Raw genomic sequence first — 17502 nt, forward strand, 5'->3', positions numbered from 1 at the left:
CAGGAAACAAACCATCACCAAATTGACAAAGGAAGTTGGGATTTCTTGGGCTTAAAAGCCAGAAGTTATTGCCTCCAAGTACAAGGAGCAGGACTGCTAAAATCGAGAAAGTCTCCTTTCTCATAAATGAGCAGTTCTTACTAAAACATCTCCAGAGGAACCATGGAGGCTGTGGATACAGAAGCAGAGCAGGACACATGCAGTGCAACATCTGGAAATGGGAAACCAGGCCAGAGAGAAGACACCCCAGAAGAATCCTGCATTCAAACGGGCTATGAGGCCTTAGGACAATAACTGTTATTAAATTCTTCCTCTGTCCAAAAACAGTATGAAAGAGAGGACTAGCTATTATCTTTTAAACCTGGAAAAATGTTCAAAGTTTACCCAACAGACAAAAAATAAATAAATAGCAGAAAGCAGCACATATTAAAAGGAATCAAGAAGATGTAAATGCACTTACTCTTTTTACGGAGCTTCTGAATGCCCGAAACAAATACGGGCTCAGAGATTGGGAATTCACTTTTGCCACAGACGCACGGAGGGCTTCCCTCAAGGAGGACGAGTCATAGTTGTACACCGGGAAACCTGGACCCACGAGCACACAGGGACATAGTGAGACGAGGCACGGGGGCCACAGCGTTTGGGGAAGGGGACCTGTGTCTTCGAGTTCCTTACCTGCACAAGATGGGTAGTTCATCCCAAGCACAAACAAGATCAATATCTTCATCACCACCTTCTCTGTTCTGGGAAGAATCATTTTAATTGAGAAGCAGCGAGATTGTTCTTATGTGTTTGGGGGTGACGAACAGCTCTTTTTCAGCTGGGGCCTGGCTTGCTGTCTCCAACTGGAGCAGTCTGCAGCTTAAACAGAAACAATTGATCCTGAGGTCAATATTCACTGCTGGCTCTTCCTATGGAAAGGTTCCAGTTTGAGGCTACTTTTGAAGTTTTGACCTCAAGATGGGACTTTAGCCCACGGCGAGAGACATCAAGAGGCTCGGGACTCTGTGTGCACTGTTTGTTTTTCTCTATTTTAATTTCATCCACATGTACTGCTTATTTCTCTTTATTGTAATTGCTTTTTTGTAAGGGAGGGGAGATATAATCTTATTTTTGGCAAAACCGTGAATTTTAAACTGATGTCAGTTTAGTTCTCTCTTGTGTTCCTGAAGATCCTGTAGTTGACTGTGTGTGGAAATTGTGTGTTATTTCAAGATGTTTTTGGAAATTATGACTGTAAATGAGAGGATTGCATATATAGGGCCTAAATAGGTGAAACGCACGTACCGCATACATAGCTATTGACCAGCCTTCTCTGCTAAAGGAAAATTTGCACGATTCTCATGTGCTATAAGATCCCAGTGTACCTGGAGAATACTAAAAAGGAGAGAGGATTTATAGTAAATAGTGTGTGTTATCAGCAGGTCCCTGTGTTCTCTTCCTTCAAGTTCTGCAGGAGAAGCAGAACTTGAAGGAAGACCTTCAAGAAAGGTGCTGTGGCTCAGAAAGACCTAGCCTGGAATCTTGGCTTCACACTCATCAAGTGTCTGCCTTCAGGCACTGTGCTTATTGCCTCAACCTCCTCATCTCTAAAATGGGCATAGATAGTAAAATATAAAGTGTGTTACTTATTGGGGTTCCCCAGAGAAACAGAACCAACAGGGTGTCTAGAGAGACAAACAGACCACAAAGGGAGACACAGAGAGAGAGAGAGAGAGATGTGTTAAGGAATTGGCTCACACAGTGGTGGAGAATGGCAAGTCTAGAATCTGCAAGATGGTCCAGCAGGCGGAAGACCCAAGGAGCATTCAGTGTAATGCAAAGGCAATCTGCTGGCACAATTCCTTCTTGCTCAGGGAAGGTCAGTTTCTGTCTATTGATGCCTTCACCTGATTGGACAAGGCCCACCCCCGTTATAGAGACTATCTGCTTTACTCAAAGTCTGTTGATTAAAATGTTAATCTCATTTGAAAATATATTTGGAGAAGCATCCAGAAAAGTGTTTGACCTAGTATCTGGGCACCACAGTCAATTTTCCTCCTAAAATTGACCATCACATAAGGATTAAATCACTAACACTTGGAAGATCCCTTGACCAATTAATCGCTCAATAAGTGGTAACTGCTAGTAAGAATGGAATTCAATACATACTTTCTCGTATCTGTTATGTATAAGGCAACAGGTCCAGAGAATAACTTAAGTGAATGAATGATCTAGCTCCTGCTTACACAAGGCAAATATGAGAGCCAGCAAGAGAAGCATCCATTGCTGTAAGAGTTCTTGGCAGTTCACTCACTCCTACTGACCTCACTCCCAGGTGGGTGTCTGTCTGAACTTGACCTTGACAGAAGCAGAAGCACCCACAGGGGAGGAGGGGACCTAGGCCAGGAAGACAGAGCAGAGCAGAGACCTCTGGGAAGGGGACTGTAGGCATTGATCAGGGACACAGTGTGGGACAAGATGTTGGTCAGAGGCAGGCCAGCCATTGTTACTGACAGGAAGGATGAAGAGGCGACATCAGGTAGATTTACTGCTACCACTGTGCCCTACTGGAAGTGTGGTATCAAGTATGAAATTAATATTTCCATGTAAGGCAATTCGATTAATCAAAATATTGCCTCTGTCTTGCCCACCCTTTGTACAAAGGGTCAAAATCATGCCTCTGATGACATCACAGACTGGTGGGATCATGAATATTTACAGCTCTGATCCCAAAGACACTTTTTCTACAGGACTTATTCATCAGCACATTGCCACAGAGGTTATTTAAAAAAAAAAAAAAAAAAAAAAACCCTATATATTCTCAGGGTCCAATTTCCATTTGCCCCATGCAACATCTCTGGGTCTAGTAGCTTCTAGCCTCAGAAGTGGCCACCTGACTTGCCCCTATAGTCTCCGGTCATACAGGTGTCCCCACAGTTCCTTGGGGGCACAAAACAACTTGGATCCCACAACTCGAATACTCTATTCCTTCTAACAAACAGTGATGACATTCCTCTTGCTTTCCCTGAGTCAGCTCCTTCCCATCATCCGGGCATCAGCTTAACTATCACTTCCTCAGAGAGCTTTCCTAAGCACCCCTCCACGTCATTTCTGCTTCCTCCCTTCCCACAAGTTATCACGATGCCTGGTGGTCTTGCTTGCTTGCCTCTTACTGTCCTTCACCTCCAGAAGACTACAGTCTCCGTGAGACAGGGAGCGTGCCCTGTCTTGTTTGTTCCACACCACATGTCAGCTAGGAGCCCACGTGGTCTCTGAACCTTAATTCGGGTCTTCCCGTTTGGAGCCTACACTAATTTCTGGGGTGCCAAAGTTCACAAAGCAGTATGCTAAGAGATTTGTAATTCTCTTACTCTTAACCTGGTTTGAACTCAATTCCATTAGAGTCTTCCAGATTTAACTAACGGCACATCTGGCTCCAAACTCCAAGGTCTCATTAAATGAGCAATACTAATAAAAGTAATTGCAAAAGAATAGAGGAGATTAAGGAGACAACAATAAAATAATGTTGCCAGCACAGGGCTATTGGCTTTGTCTGTAGCTTGCTGGCATGAGATAGATCGTTGCGGGTGTGGGTTCACATGGCTGTAATAAGACACAGGGCATGCAGTTGGTGCTCAAAAGCGATGGTCTAAAACTGCGTCATGTCTGGTAAACCTGGAATATGTATAAGCCATCTGTTGACATTCAGACCATCATGATTTTTTTTGTTTTTTTGTTTTTTGTTTTTGGGGGTTTTTTTTGCCTATCTGGCAAAAGGTATACAGCATAAATTCCAGCAGTTTTTTGCTATTCCAACAAAAATTATTTAGGTGAACTATTAAATGTGATGTAGCTATAAGTGAAAAATGTTGCAAAGTTTTTTTGTTTGTTTGTTTTACACAGCCCCTGGACATTTGCAAAAAATTTATCACGGGAAGCTTAACAAGCAATTGGGAAAAGTTTTAGTAAAGATGGATGGGCACCTGCATCACAGACTAAGATCCATTGCTATCATCTTTATCATTGTTTCTTTCATTTTGGTCATCTCTCTAGTGATATTAAACTTAAGAAAAATCACTAAGTTTAGAGCAAATGTAAACCAAATCATCTGATCCATAAATCACATCTTTTGCCTCCATCTTGCAATCTCATGTAAGAACATGGTTTCTCAACTCCTGAACTCCACTGTCAAGACGTACCTTGACTACCTATGACCATAACATTTCTGTGTCCTGGAAATGTCAATATTATTGCTGCTTTCATACTTTAGGGGATGATGTGATTACTTGCAATTCTCAAAGTGTGTTCCCCAGGTCAACTTCTTCAGCACCACCAGGGAACTTTCTAAAAAAGGAAATTCTCAACGCCCCCCACCCCAGACCTATTACGTCAGAAATTCTAGGGAGAAGACTCAGCTGTCTGTATTTTACACATGCTCTATGTGGTGTGGACACATGCTCAAATGTGAGAACTACCATGTAGAGCTACAGGTCTCAGCTGGGGCTGAGTTTGCTCCTCAAGGGCATGTGGCAATGTCCAGAGATACTTTGGGTTGTCAAAAACTAGGGCAGAGGACTCTACCGGGCATCTAGTACCCAGAGATGTTGCTGAACATCCTACAATGAGCAGGACAGACACCCCTCCCAATAACAAAGAGTTATCCAGTCCAAAACGTCTGTCATGCCAACATTGAGAAACCCTGATGAAAGGAAAGAAACTCTGATCAGTAGCCCTGTATTTTAATTATGGTTTCCTATAAAATTTTCATATATTTTAGTTTTGGTATGATATGTCCTATGAAAGATTTTATTTTTCTTTTAAACCTCACTCAACTTGTTTTTAGTTTTTACTAGCATCATTTTTAGAAAGCCTTCAGATTAAAGTCATAATTATTTACCTATATATTACAATTTCCCATTTTACATTTTAATTATTTAATCCATTTGGAATGAATTTTGATAAAAGCTGTGAAGGAATGATTTAGCAGTTTCTTTTTATGTATAAACCCCCTCATACTTAGGGTGTACAGTCACTTCTATTTCTTAACCAAACCACAACATATAAGAGGATGTTCTTCACCAAAACAAAGGAATTAGCTAAGTACAAGGAATCAGCTTCAACCTCATGTGACCAGAAATTCAACCCCATATTAAATGATATTTAAGTTTATTTTTCACATTAAAAAATTAAGTGTGATGATAGGCAGCCCAGTGCTTGTCTGGAGGTTCCACAATTATTAGGAATCTGGACTCCTTCAGGATATCCTAGCATTATGGTCCAAAATGGCAGCCAGAGCTCCAGCCATCACATTCTATTCCATGCAGCTTGAAGCAGGAAAGAGAAAGATGAGCCTCTTCTTAACACACTTTCCAAAGGTCACACACAACATTACTACTTACATCTCATGGACCAAACACAAGTCACTGGGGATTTACGCTCCACAGCAGAGAGGTGATGAGAACCACCAGGAAGACAATTGTGCAGGAGGCTAGAGGGTCATCCTTGAATAGAGAAAGGATAATATTAATAGAGTCTCTGGTAAAGAATTCTGAGAAGAGATTCAGACCCTTCATGTAGACTATTTTTTTTAAGATTTTATTTATTTATTTGAAAGACAGAGATCACAAGTAGGCAGAGAGACAGGCAGAGAGAGAGGAGGAAGCAGGCTCCCTGCTGAGCAGAGAGCCCCGATGCGGGGTTCGATCCCACAACCCTGGGATCACGACCTGAGCCGAGGATAGAGGCCTTAACCCACTGAGCCACCCAGGCGCCCCACTTTGTGTAGACTTTGAGTTGTATTTCTGATTGGTATGGAGAAAATTAAGCAACTCTTTTTAAATGATGCATTGCTATTTCCAGGAAAAATAAATATTTGTTCAGGAAAGAACTCAGTTAAGAAAACTTTGGTTACAGTGTGATAAACAACATCAACCTCCAAACCACAGTAGCTTAAAACAATCAAACCTTATCTTTTGCTTATGCTATATGCTCTCTGCCAGTTAAAAAAGGGATGTTCTTCATCACAGTCACAAAAGACCCGGATGGATAGAACAATCATCCTCTAGAACATGGGTAATTAGCAATGCCCAATGCAAAGAGAGCCCTGGAGAATTTCACATCAGCTATTAAATGCTCTGAAGCTTGTTGGCCAGGTCAGTCACATGACATCCCCTCTATTCAAAAGTCCACCTGAAGGTAGACTCCCAAATAGATGACACAGAGCAACCGTGGCAACGACAAAAGGACATGCTGCGTTGCTGTGAAACATGCAGAAATAGTCATGATCACATGAGCACTGAACAGCCATGGTTGGCGGCACCTCTGGGAAATGTTTATTGCATGGAGGTGTGGGTGGGAAGGGGACATTAAAAAAAGGAATCTTCATCTTCCACAGTAGGAAGTCCCAGGAATTGAAAAATCTACAAATAGGAGTACAAGTCTATTATTTAGAAATATACACGTAAAAAAGTAGAACAAACAGGCAAAAGACTTTCAAGGGTTTGTCGCCATTCCTTGTTAGGCACAGACTGTTATTTTTCACTCTAAGCCTCATGGCACTTTTTGGCTTTTTAAAATATGTCAAATATTATTTTGGAAGGGAAAGAAATTAAATGTCAAATTTCAAGAGTGGGAGGAAATGCCTCAAATATTTGATAGCAATCGTCTCTTTATCTGTTGAATGCACAACACCACATGTCATCCTCTCACGAAAAAAGCGAGGAACACAATGAGATGCCTTATTGGTGTCTTTGCCCCTCGACTCCGTGTGCTCAGACCTGGAACAAATCCTGTGTCTGTTTCCATTTCCACAAGCAGCAAATAAGCACCATTTAAGAGCAAAGCAAACTACAGAACTCAATAACCCCCAAAGGAAGGATAATTTGCAGACTTTTATACTTCCAGTCACCATGTCTAATCCTGTGCTAACCCCTTGCGAGCCCAACAGCGTTTCTAAGAGACAGGAATCCAGAGAATTCTAAAACAACACTCTGTCCTTTTAAAAATGTAAATCAGCGGACGTGTTTGCAGGCTCCATCTCTGAATGCCCTCCAAGGATTTATCGAAAAGCTTCCCTGATGCTTCCAAAATCTTGGGATTGCTTTGTGCCTTTCTGCGATTAATAAGAGATAGTAAATATTTTTTCCTACCTGTAAGATGTGGCTATTTTCAGACCAATCATTTCCCCCAAGCATATGCTTGTTTGAAGAACATGGGGAGCGGGAGCTCGTTGGGAACTAGCATGGCTCTGTCCTCCTGCAGGCTTCTGGAAGGGCAGCCAGCCCCTGGGGGCTGAGGTTTTCTCAGCTCTTTTCATTGACTCGCATGGATGTAAATAATGATGAGAGTCTGGCATCTTCTGGCCAGATGCCTTGCACTGCCCTGTCTTCCTTTGGACGACTATGATAAAGAGTTGGGGGAGAAGACCAAGGTAAAGGAATAAAGAATCTATAAATCCACCTCAAGCTTGAGGCTTCTCAAGCCTGACGTCTTGCAGCCTAATCCTATTATGCCAGTTGGAAACGGAGAATTACCTCTAGTTCCCCCTCCCCCTGCAGGATTCTCTTTCTCATAGCTGCTCCCTCCTCCCAGCCCAGGCAGATGGAGATCCTGGGCCAAGTAGGGAGAAGGTCATGTTCTCAAAGAGGCAAAAACAAAGTCATGAATAATTTTCAAAGTGTTCCCCTGGTTTTGACGCAGTTGCTTGGATGTTTGCCATGTGCCAGGACCCTGCTGAGCACTCACATCCCACAACCACCCCCTGAGGGATACTGATTCCACCCCCTTTGGGCAGACAAGATGACGGGGCCTAGATGGTAGGATTAATGGGAGAGTTCAGTGTGTTGTCCTGCTGCCTTCTGGCAGGTACACTTTTCACGGCCCTGGGGGTGATAAAGACTCTCCCCAGGAACACCATTGGAGGCTTAGAGCCATCTATTGGTAGAAGCACAGCCTGGTTAGTCAAGGCTCAACAGGAATTGTTGGGACTTCCTTCTTCCTTTGACCGAAACCTTCTTCTTGACCTTCTTCCTGGCCAAGCACTTGCCCCACAAGACTCGGGGGAGACCCCAGCTGCCTGCACAGTTCACTGTGATTCCTTCTTGCTGCTCTGCCCGCCCATGTGGTCCCTGCAGTGGGTGCCCAGGACCTCCTCTGTTATCATGCTTTTCACATCCCATTAGGAACTTGAATTCTCTCATCTGTCTCATTAGAGTGTGAGTGCTTTGAAGGAAGCAATGGTGTCATTTATTTCAAATAATTTATTTATTTTATTTTATTTATTTATTTGACAGAGAGAGATCACAAGTAGGCAGAGAGGCAGGCGGAAGCGGTCTCCCTGCTCAGCAGAGAACCTGATGTGGGACTCAATCCCAGGACCCCAAGATCACCACCTGAGCCGAAGGTAGAGGCTTAACCCACTGAGCCACCCAGGCGCCTCTATGTCAAATAATTTAAAAAGTGATTGTAGAATGAATGAGGGCACGAATGAACGAATGCATGCGTGAGCTCAGATAAGGAAGCCAGAGTTTCAGGACCTGCTCCATCTCACATAACTAGTTACATGGGAACAGATCTAAAAGTTATGTCCCCTAACTTCTGAACCAGGGCTTTTCCCACCATCCTTTCCAGAACCTGCAACGTTTTCCCCCTTTAGAAAACCCCACTACGATTTTGCAAACCCTGTGCAAGAAACTAGCTTACCCACTTGAAAGGGAATAGAGCAGAGATGAAAGAACTCGGAGGGGTAAAATCAGAAGGGGTACACATCAGAAGAAGAAAAAAGAGAACATACAACTATGAGAGGAAAGAAGAAACTTGGTCACCAAAGCCTCCACTTTGGTCAGCAGTGATCCCGGGATGTGGTTTGTCTCTTGGAAGCCCGAAAAGGGCCTGGGCTCATGATGTTCTCATGCTTCGTTTTCCCACATCTTGACACCAAAGTCCAAGAAACATGCAGAATGAATAAAATAGTCTAATTTATATCAAGAACTGTGAAAGGTCTGACTGAGATTTCACCCAGCCAGGGATGGACATGGAAGCTGGAAGAAGACCCAACACTCCCGTGTCAGAGATGACGGGCAGCCTGTCAGTGACAGCAGCAGTCAGGGGACCCGCATGGTTCGTGTTGGTTACCTGAGCTCCGGGTCCACCTGGGCAATGAAGAAGAGCCAGACTCTACCCACATATACAACCAACCATGCTATAGGATTCCTGTTCTAGAGAACCCAGATCTTTCCTCGCAGACAGTAGGGTGCCAGCCCTTTCTCCCAGAGGAAGACGTTACCTTCTTATCAGAAAGTTAGCAAACCTGTCCTTGGTCTTGAAGAGAGACCTTGTCTCAATCTTTCAAGGCTGTTCATCATATGAAAACCCTGAAACAAATTGTCCACAACAAAGGCAGATGTGCAGAGACATAGGAAACCAGCGACGAGTGCCTCCCAGGAAGCACCTGACCTAGGCATTCGCTCACAGACCGAACATTCGCCAACAGTCATATGCCAGGCACTGCACGGCTCACTGGTTATACATCGGGAAGCAAACCTGACATAGTTCCTGACCTTGGGGAGCTTACACTGTGGTGGGTGGGGAGATGAGTATTCATCCAAGATCCCGTAAGTACACACAAAATGACTGTAGTGACAAAGAACATCAGAGGAGGCTTGGGGGCACCTAGCAGCAGAGCATGGCATCCTCTGAACATGTGTCACCAGAGAGTCTGAGCTTTGGATGAGGGATGAAGGCTGTGCTGGAACCGATGAAGCAAGGAAGAGAGAGTCCCAGGCAGAAGGTGTAGAATGAGCACACACCCAGCAGCAGAGAGCAGGTCACCTCTGAGTAGGGAAAACACATGGCTTCCCCACCACAGGCCCATTGCCCCAGACCCCTTATTCATAGCAACCACTGCCTCTCTCTGGGGTGTCCTGTGAGGAACTGAGGGGGCAGAGCTCAGGGATGGGGAGCATGAGTCAGACGAGGCTAGAAAGGTAAATAGTACCAGAGCATGAAGCGCCTCAAGGTCATTATCCTCAGAGCATCAAGAAGCTGCTTAAGAGCTTTAAACAAGAGGGTCGCATGATCAGGTTTTCCCATTGAGGAGGGCACTTTGGCCCAGCTGTGGAGTCTAGAGGAAGTGCATAATGCATAGTGAACAGGGAGAGTTGGAGTCAATTGCTGGGGTTGGGATGGGGCTAGTAGCAGTGGAGAAGGAGAGAGTGGTTAGATTTCAGAGACATTTGGGGTGCCACTGCCAGGGTATGAAGTGAGAGGAGAGAGGGCACCCAGGAGGACCCCAGGATTTCCACCTGACATGGCCGGTGGAAACACTGGACAGTGTGAGCGGAGAGGCAGCGCGGCCATTGGGTAAGCAGACATGGATCCCAGGTGGGAGACCTGGGCTGGACATTACAAATCCAGAACCTGACACCATGTAGACAGTAACTGAAATTGTGAGCATGAACGAGAGGCCCCAGAGTGGCACGAGGAGAAAGCCCAAGACAGAGCCGTAAGAATGTCATCATTGATAGACAAAGCACATAGAAGGAGTTCCAAAGGCAACTGGGAATGTGCCATCAGAGGTATGAAGAAAACTCACAGACGGTGGTTTCCAGAAAGCCAAGAGAAGAGGAGAAAAAGGAAGACGGAAACCATCAGCAGTGTCAAATCTGCTGAGATTCAGGGTAAGAGGACTGAGAAACGCTGTTGGGTGTGAAGGCGCTGGACTCACTGGTGATCTTGGGAAGAGGTATTTGTGTAGGAGAGCTGATGCCTGAGTGGGAGGGAAAGAAATGGAGGCCATGAACACGGGACATCTGTGACAACCCAGACCATGAAAGAAAGGGACAGGAAGGTCGATGGAAAGATGGGGAGCAGAGGCTTAGCTTTTTGAGAATAGGAAAGGTTTGAGCAGATGGAAATACTTCCAATGAGAGACAGTCCCTTGAGAAGGAAAGAGGTTAAATGAAAGTGGGGAGCTGTGGCCCACATTTAACCTGAGGTGCACCGAGGGGAACGAGGGAGGACTGACGTGGAGAAGATGAAGGCCAGGGCCTGGGTGGCAGTGGGGAAGAGGAGAAAACCCTGGGTCTGGGTTCAGGGAGGTCTCTAAATCTGGAGGAGGAAGGTTGAGTGAGAACCCATGGGGATGGGGGAGTATGTGCAAGGCTGTTTGCCAAGAAGGAGATGGAGGCAGGGGAGCCAGAGGCTAGTGAGGATGGTGGGGGTCTGGCATGGCCACTGCAGAGAGAGGGGGCAAGGGAAACAAGGAGGGTCAGACAGAGTGTGTGTGTGCCGGGACACACGCACACGAACGTGCAGTCACACGCGGGACATGACCCAGCCTCGCCTGGACACACGCACACGAACGTGCAGTCACACGCGGGACATGACCCAGCCTCGCCTGGACACACGCACACGAACGTGCAGTCACACGCGGGACATGACCCAGCCTCGCCTGGACACACGCACACGAACGTGCAGTCACACGCGGGACATGACCCAGCCTCGCCTGGACACACGCACACGAACGTGCAGTCACACGCGGGACATGACCCAGCCTCGCCTGGACACACGCACACGAACGTGCAGTCACACGCGGGACATGACCCAGCCTCGCCTGGACACACGCACACGAACGTGCAGTCACACGCGGGACATGACCCAGCCTCGCCTGGACACACGCACACGAACGTGCAGTCACACGCGGGACATGACCCAGCCTCGCCTGGACACACGCACACGAACGTGCAGTCTCACGCAGGACATGACCCAGTCTCCACTCCCTTCCTCCTGTCCGCTCGCCAGCCCGGTGTCTGTTCCCAAACTATCCCTCACCAGGATCATCCCCACAATACGCGGTGGCCTGAGGAACCCAGCAAGAACGTCTACTCCCCAGAGGGCTGAGGAAGCCGGCCAGGGGGAGAGAAACTGCGAACACTCAGCACTTCACGTCTGCGCTTTATCCCTGCCCCATCTCCAGAAATGAATTCAAAGCAACCCAAAGGACCGAAAAGAGGCGGCCATCAGTGTTCTGACCCAAGCCGTTTCCATTATCGATTATTATCCGGGGAGGGGCAGATCCCGAGGGTTTCAGAGAGCAGGGAGTCCGGGTCATGCATGGTTCAGCTCACCCCTCTCTTCTCCTACCATCTCAGCCGCGGGCTGAGTGGAAATACGGGAGGATTAACCCAGGCGCAGTGGACCCAGAGGCAGGCAGCGCGTGCTCCATGCTAGTGAATTTATCTTCCCTTCTCCGAGCCTAAAAAAAAGTGCTCGGTCCCAGTCAGGTGCTTTTCATTCTGGAAACGAAAACCTCCTCTCTTTTTAATAAGGGCAGAAACGGTGTCCCTTACTTACGGAAGGATTTGAAGAGGAAAGCTCACAAAGAAGGGACTTAAATCCAGAATTCTGCAGCTGGACCACAGAGTGCTGTCAGGAGTGGGAGGAAATTGTTCTCCTGACCTGGAAACAACCCTCACTCGGAATGAGTTTCCTGCTTCCTGACGCTCCAAGGACAGCAGGGCTCGGAGCCTGGGGCTTCCAAGGGTTAGGGGGCTGGTGGGTAGAGAGTTAGGTGTCCACAGGGTGCAGAAGATGCTGATGGTGTTAGCTCTGGGCTGTCCCTGGGGTGGGAGCGGGCAGAGAAATCTGCAAGGAAAGCGGTGGGGGTGGGGGGGGTGTTTGCAGAACCTGCCCTGGGGTGTCTTCAGTTCTGGGTCACTGAAGGCGCAGGGCTCAGAGAAAAGCATCCATAAACCACCTAATCTGCCTAAAGAAAACTGACAGCAGAGCTTGAAAGGAAACCATTATTCCTCGGAATAATCCGAGAGTGCTGCAGCTTCTGCTGGGCAGATTCAAGAAAAAGCAGAGAGCCTCGGGGGGCCAGGGGAAGGGGAGGGCTTCATTTTGCCGTGGGAGCTTTCTCCAGAAGCCCTCTCCATCAACCTGGAAGGGCATTTTCTCTTTTATCCATCATGCATCTCAGAAAAAAATTAACTAGACCCCAAAGCCGTTTGCCAGCACTGAAATGAAAGAGGGACAGTGGAGGGACAGTGGGGGTGGGCAGGGAACCAGGACAGAGCACCTTGCCCTTAACCGTGCACCAAGCCAGAGTTCTGGCAAGTCCTGGAGAATCAGGGCTCGTTCTTCTGGACTTACGTAAAAGCACTAAGTCAGGGTGAGTACATGCAATTGTCGCTTCTGTCCATAAGAAATTATTGCAAACAGTATTCCCCTACCTCATAACTCAGGGGGAAAAAAAATAAAGAAAGAAAGAAGGGCGACTAAAACTCTTAATTGGGGAGCTATGTCCTTTTTTGGCTTATTTTAAAAATAAAAACAAAGCCTTCTGCTATGTGAAGAATGCAGTTTGGGGTCATGATTGCAGATGTGCCTTAAAGCCTTCGTCCGCGCGGGTTCCCCTGAGACCCTGCAGGAAGTCCCCGTCCTCTTTCTCTATACAGGTACGGGTCCCTGCAGTCCTTCAGTTTGTTTTCATTTCCCCTGGCAAAATCTTCCCCGAGGGTGAATGTCACAGGATAACCAAACGCTCAAACATTTGCCCGGAACACAGAAGTTAAGCTGAGTTAATAAATGACAGACAGATACAATAGCTAACGTTATGTGGGTGTGGACTGTTCGCCCCAGCAGCAGACTCAGCAAATTTCAGAATCAGGATTTCAACCCAGGCAAACTGGCTCAAGTCTGTGCTCTTAACCCCTCGCCCTCTACCTCCAACACTCCTCCCTGGATTAGTCCTCCTTAGCCCTTAGCTGTTTTCCAGGGGGTGGTTTCCTGCTCCCCAGAGCTGAGCTGGAAGCCCTTTCTACCTGCTCCCCGGGAGCCCCATACTGAAGTCTTCATTCTAGTTCATGCGAGACTCAGGACTGAAATCCTTTGGACTTGCCTCTTCCTATAGACGGTAAGGTCTCTGAGGACAGGGTTGAGATTATAAGCAACTCTGCAAGGCGCATGATGTGTGTGTCTACCCCCATGGGTTAATGAAACAATGAAAAAGACCAGGTTTTTATTAACGAAGAAAGCTGCTAATCCAGTGGGGAAAAGATCATTGTACCATGACCGTGAATGGTTCCTCATGGACAGGCCGCAGTCAATTCAGGTTCCAAACCCACCTGAGGAAGGACCGGTGATCTCTGCCCCCTGGAAACCAGGGAAGAACTGGATGGTGTTTAATTAGAGATGAGTAATATTTTAACCAGCCAAGAAGGGAGAAGAAACAACATGAATGAAGAAATCTCAGGGCAGGTTAGAGAACAGTGAAGAATAGCCCAGGTCAATCCCACACATGCCTAACACATACCTAACTGGGGTCCTGCAAGAGACCAGCATCACCTAGGTATAGTGCCTAAAACAAACCAGTAGGACAAAGTCTCTTCACTCCAGAACCTCACAGAGAAGGAGGAGGAAGACACATAAGCAGATCATGATAAGAACTGATAACCAGAACTTCACAACCAGGATTCTGGACCTTAAATGGGGTACAAGTATGCCAAGTGCTGATATTCCCAGCTGGGTGGCTGGACAGGGCAGGGGAACATGGCTGGCCAAGGCCTGTGGCCTCCAGAAGTCCTCATCCAACACCCAGGGGACAAACAGATGCTTCTCTTCTCTACCCGTGCCATGAGGTCGAAGGGTCAGGAAGCTCTGGGAGTGGAGGATCAAGGCAAGCTTTCTTGAGGAGGTGATGTCTGAGTTGGGCACAAGCAGTAGAGAAAGAACTCACCAAGAGGCAGGTGGAAGAGACTTTAAACAAAGGAACAGCAGAGAGTGGTGACGGCAGAGATGCCAAATTCACTGAGCAGTTACCAAGGGCCAGGCAGACCTGAGACCCTTCCAAGCTACCTCGTTTCATTCTCTCAACACTCCAAGGCAAACGGGGCTGTGGTTTGAGGTCATCTTAGAGATGAACAAACCAAGGCTCAGATAGTTTATATAAGCTTTACAAAACCATACAACGAGCCGACAGTGGAGTTGGATTCCCAGCCAGCTCACCTGTCCCATAGTTCTGAGCCATGGCATCAGACTGTCTTCTATTCTTGTATCCGTGAAGGGCATGAAACCAAAGATGGAGGGAAAGTCACAGGGAAGGGAAGGCAGCACAAGCTGCATGGTTTTCCCAGGCCGTGGAGTGCTGAGCAGTCAGAAGTAAGGATCTGGCTGGGAGGAGGACACAGCATTCAGTCCAGGCTAAGAGGGCCACTTGGGTGGTGGCCTGGGATCCATGCAAGGCAGCTAGTCCTGGAGTTCAGGAACTAGGCAGGTAGCTCAGACCAAGCACCTATGGAGGTGGGTAAGGGCCAGGCTGCCGAGGTCACAAGCTCCATTTCAGGGAGTTGAGCAGGACTTCACAGGGAGCATGAGCAGGGGCTGATACACTGCGTCGTGATGTCAGGAAGACAGCTCTCAAACAGCATCAAGAGTCAAGGGGGGAGATAAGACTTTGGTGGAAACATGTATCCCAAGGACATTGCTGTAATCTGGGGAGACAGGAAGCTACAGGGGCTCACAGGTATGATGTGGCCCATGGCCCACATTACATGCGATCTGTTGCCATGATGGCTTTGTGATCTGTATGTTCTTTTACCGACGATCTGCCCTGTGGCAGGGAGGTGGCCCCAGACACTGTCCCTGGCTTTCTCCCTTAACGTACTCCTGCTAAGCCACCCTTTCTCCTGTGTCCCCTTCTTGGTGGGTCCTCCTCGATTCCCCTCAGCAACTTCATATGTCTCTCCACTGCCTGTGCACAGCGGCTAGCAGCCATCTTCAGCCACTTGGGTTTCACCGTCTACCCCCCCAGGAGCTTCTCCAGTGTTTGTGCAAATAAGGGTAGGAGTGATCTCCATGAGAAGAATTGGGGGGAAGCCAGTTTCCTCCATTAAGTGACCAAGCATGTGCTTCTCAGAGCCTTCTCATGACCCTTCTTAGTCTGCACCCCAGTGCCCTTGCACCTTCCCTCACTGGGCATACTGCCGTGCGGTGTTACTTCTGCTTCTTCAATCAGTGCCCTCTCCTCTGGGAGATGGTAGAACGGGGTGGGGGGTCAGGGGCTTTCAAATGCTTCTGTTTATTCTGAACCATCCTTATTACCCAGAAGGTGCTCACAGTGAACAGTTAATGACCGCACATTGTACATAGACAGGGATGAGGGAGATTTCTCCTTGTCAAACAAGACTTCTGTAGGGGGAAGAAACTGATTTTTAAAACTCCATGCTATAAATGTGTTGATCAGAGCAGAGGGCTTATTTCTGAACCACAGATGTTCATGATTAAGCTGGTGCTTTGGGGCTCTCTGGTCTGATCAACCACCAAAGGTTCCTTTCTCCTAAAGATTTCCATCTTCAGGAGAATAAAAGTGTAGGGCGGGAGGGGTGGGCGGGGAGGCCAGTGGGATGTTCATCTCTGATACCAGCCCCAGCTCGGCTGAGGGCCCGACTTCTGAGACTTTTATTTTTGAGACAGAGGCTGTGGGCAGAGGCTGTCTCCATGGCGACCTGCAGCTCAGTCTCCACTAGACCCAGAAGAAGCTGAGACAGATTGAAGGGATAACTCCCTCAATTCTCTCTGGAACAAATGTGGCTGCTTTGGAGCAAGAGGACCCTACCTTCAGCAAGGAAACCATGCTCCAGGCTGGGCCTGAGACTCCATGATCACGTGGGGTTGTGGACAATGGACATCCATGTTGGCCCCAAGACAGATCTTGACCCTCTTGTGAGCTCACAGGAGATCTCTCTAACCTCAGAAACAGCTAAGCATGTCTGAGGGGTGATGACATATGGGGGATTTTTGTTTAGAGAAGTCAGCTCATGTAACCCTGGGGACAAAATTCCTATAGAAACAAATCTGACTAAACTAAGGAATTTGAAGCCTTCTCCAACAGAACCAGTCCAGGCCTCCTGAACGGCCAAGGATCCAGCAGTCATCAAGCCGCCCATGATGGACATACCAGTGACAGAAGGGAAAAAGCAACCACCACGGTCATATAGTCTCAAAGCCCATGACTTGAATGTGCTTACAACCCTTGGCTTCTAGAGCTGTGTGTAACCCAGGGACCCTGCATGGAGGGTATCTTGGGCCCAACTCTCACTTTGTCTTGGCCCTAACGTGGGAAGGGCTGTTACTTGTTTATTTTTTTAGACCTCTTAAACCAAGGCCAGAGCTGGAGACCTAATTGGTTTTGGAGAGATGTTAGTGCAAAGTTTGTCCTTATGTGGAAGAAGCCATTTTGTACTTGTTCATTAACAGTGAACCTAAGGAACCCCAGCAGTGAAGTAGCGGGGCCTCACTGCCCATTTTTGTATTGTTTACCATAGACAAGAACTTTGCCCATTGCTTACTGGGTAGCTAATGTTTGTGTTGTTTCAGAACTGGGGCTTCTCGGTTTCTGGACCACGATCAGTGAGAGTGTGGACAAGTCATGGAAGAGAGGCACGCAGGGGCTAGTTGAGACTCTGATCCGGTTGATGGTGCTCTCCCGTGTGCCCCAGCCTTGCCAGCTGAGGGACCTGA

General features: G+C 47.4%; 1 protein-coding gene across 3 annotated transcripts in view; it reads right to left on the reverse strand.

The window, feature by feature from the left end:
- SPP2 (secreted phosphoprotein 2) overlaps positions 1–12537 on the reverse strand; it is a 32589-nt gene extending 20052 nt beyond the window's left edge. The window contains exons 1-4 of one of the 3 annotated variants that reach the window (XM_013048476.2): positions 12334–12537; positions 5382–5483; positions 676–861; positions 461–585 (exon numbers count right to left, since the gene is read on the reverse strand). In XM_013048476.2, coding sequence (XP_012903930.1) covers positions 461–585; positions 676–757 — 207 coding nt within the window. In that variant the 5' untranslated portion in view covers positions 758–861; positions 5382–5483; positions 12334–12537. Of the gene's footprint in view, positions 1–460; positions 586–675; positions 862–5381; positions 5484–7130; positions 7274–12333 lie in introns of those variants that run through there. The other 2 variants (XM_013048474.2, XM_013048475.2) reach the window with 2 other exon arrangements.
- Between the last annotated feature and the right edge of the window lie 4965 nt (positions 12538–17502).

The sequence above is a fragment of the Mustela putorius genome, unplaced genomic scaffold (assembly GCF_011764305.1).
Source record: "Mustela putorius furo isolate JIRA1106 unplaced genomic scaffold, ASM1176430v1.1 tig00003869_pilon_pilon_pilon, whole genome shotgun sequence".
NCBI lineage: Eukaryota > Metazoa > Chordata > Mammalia > Carnivora > Mustelidae > Mustela > Mustela putorius.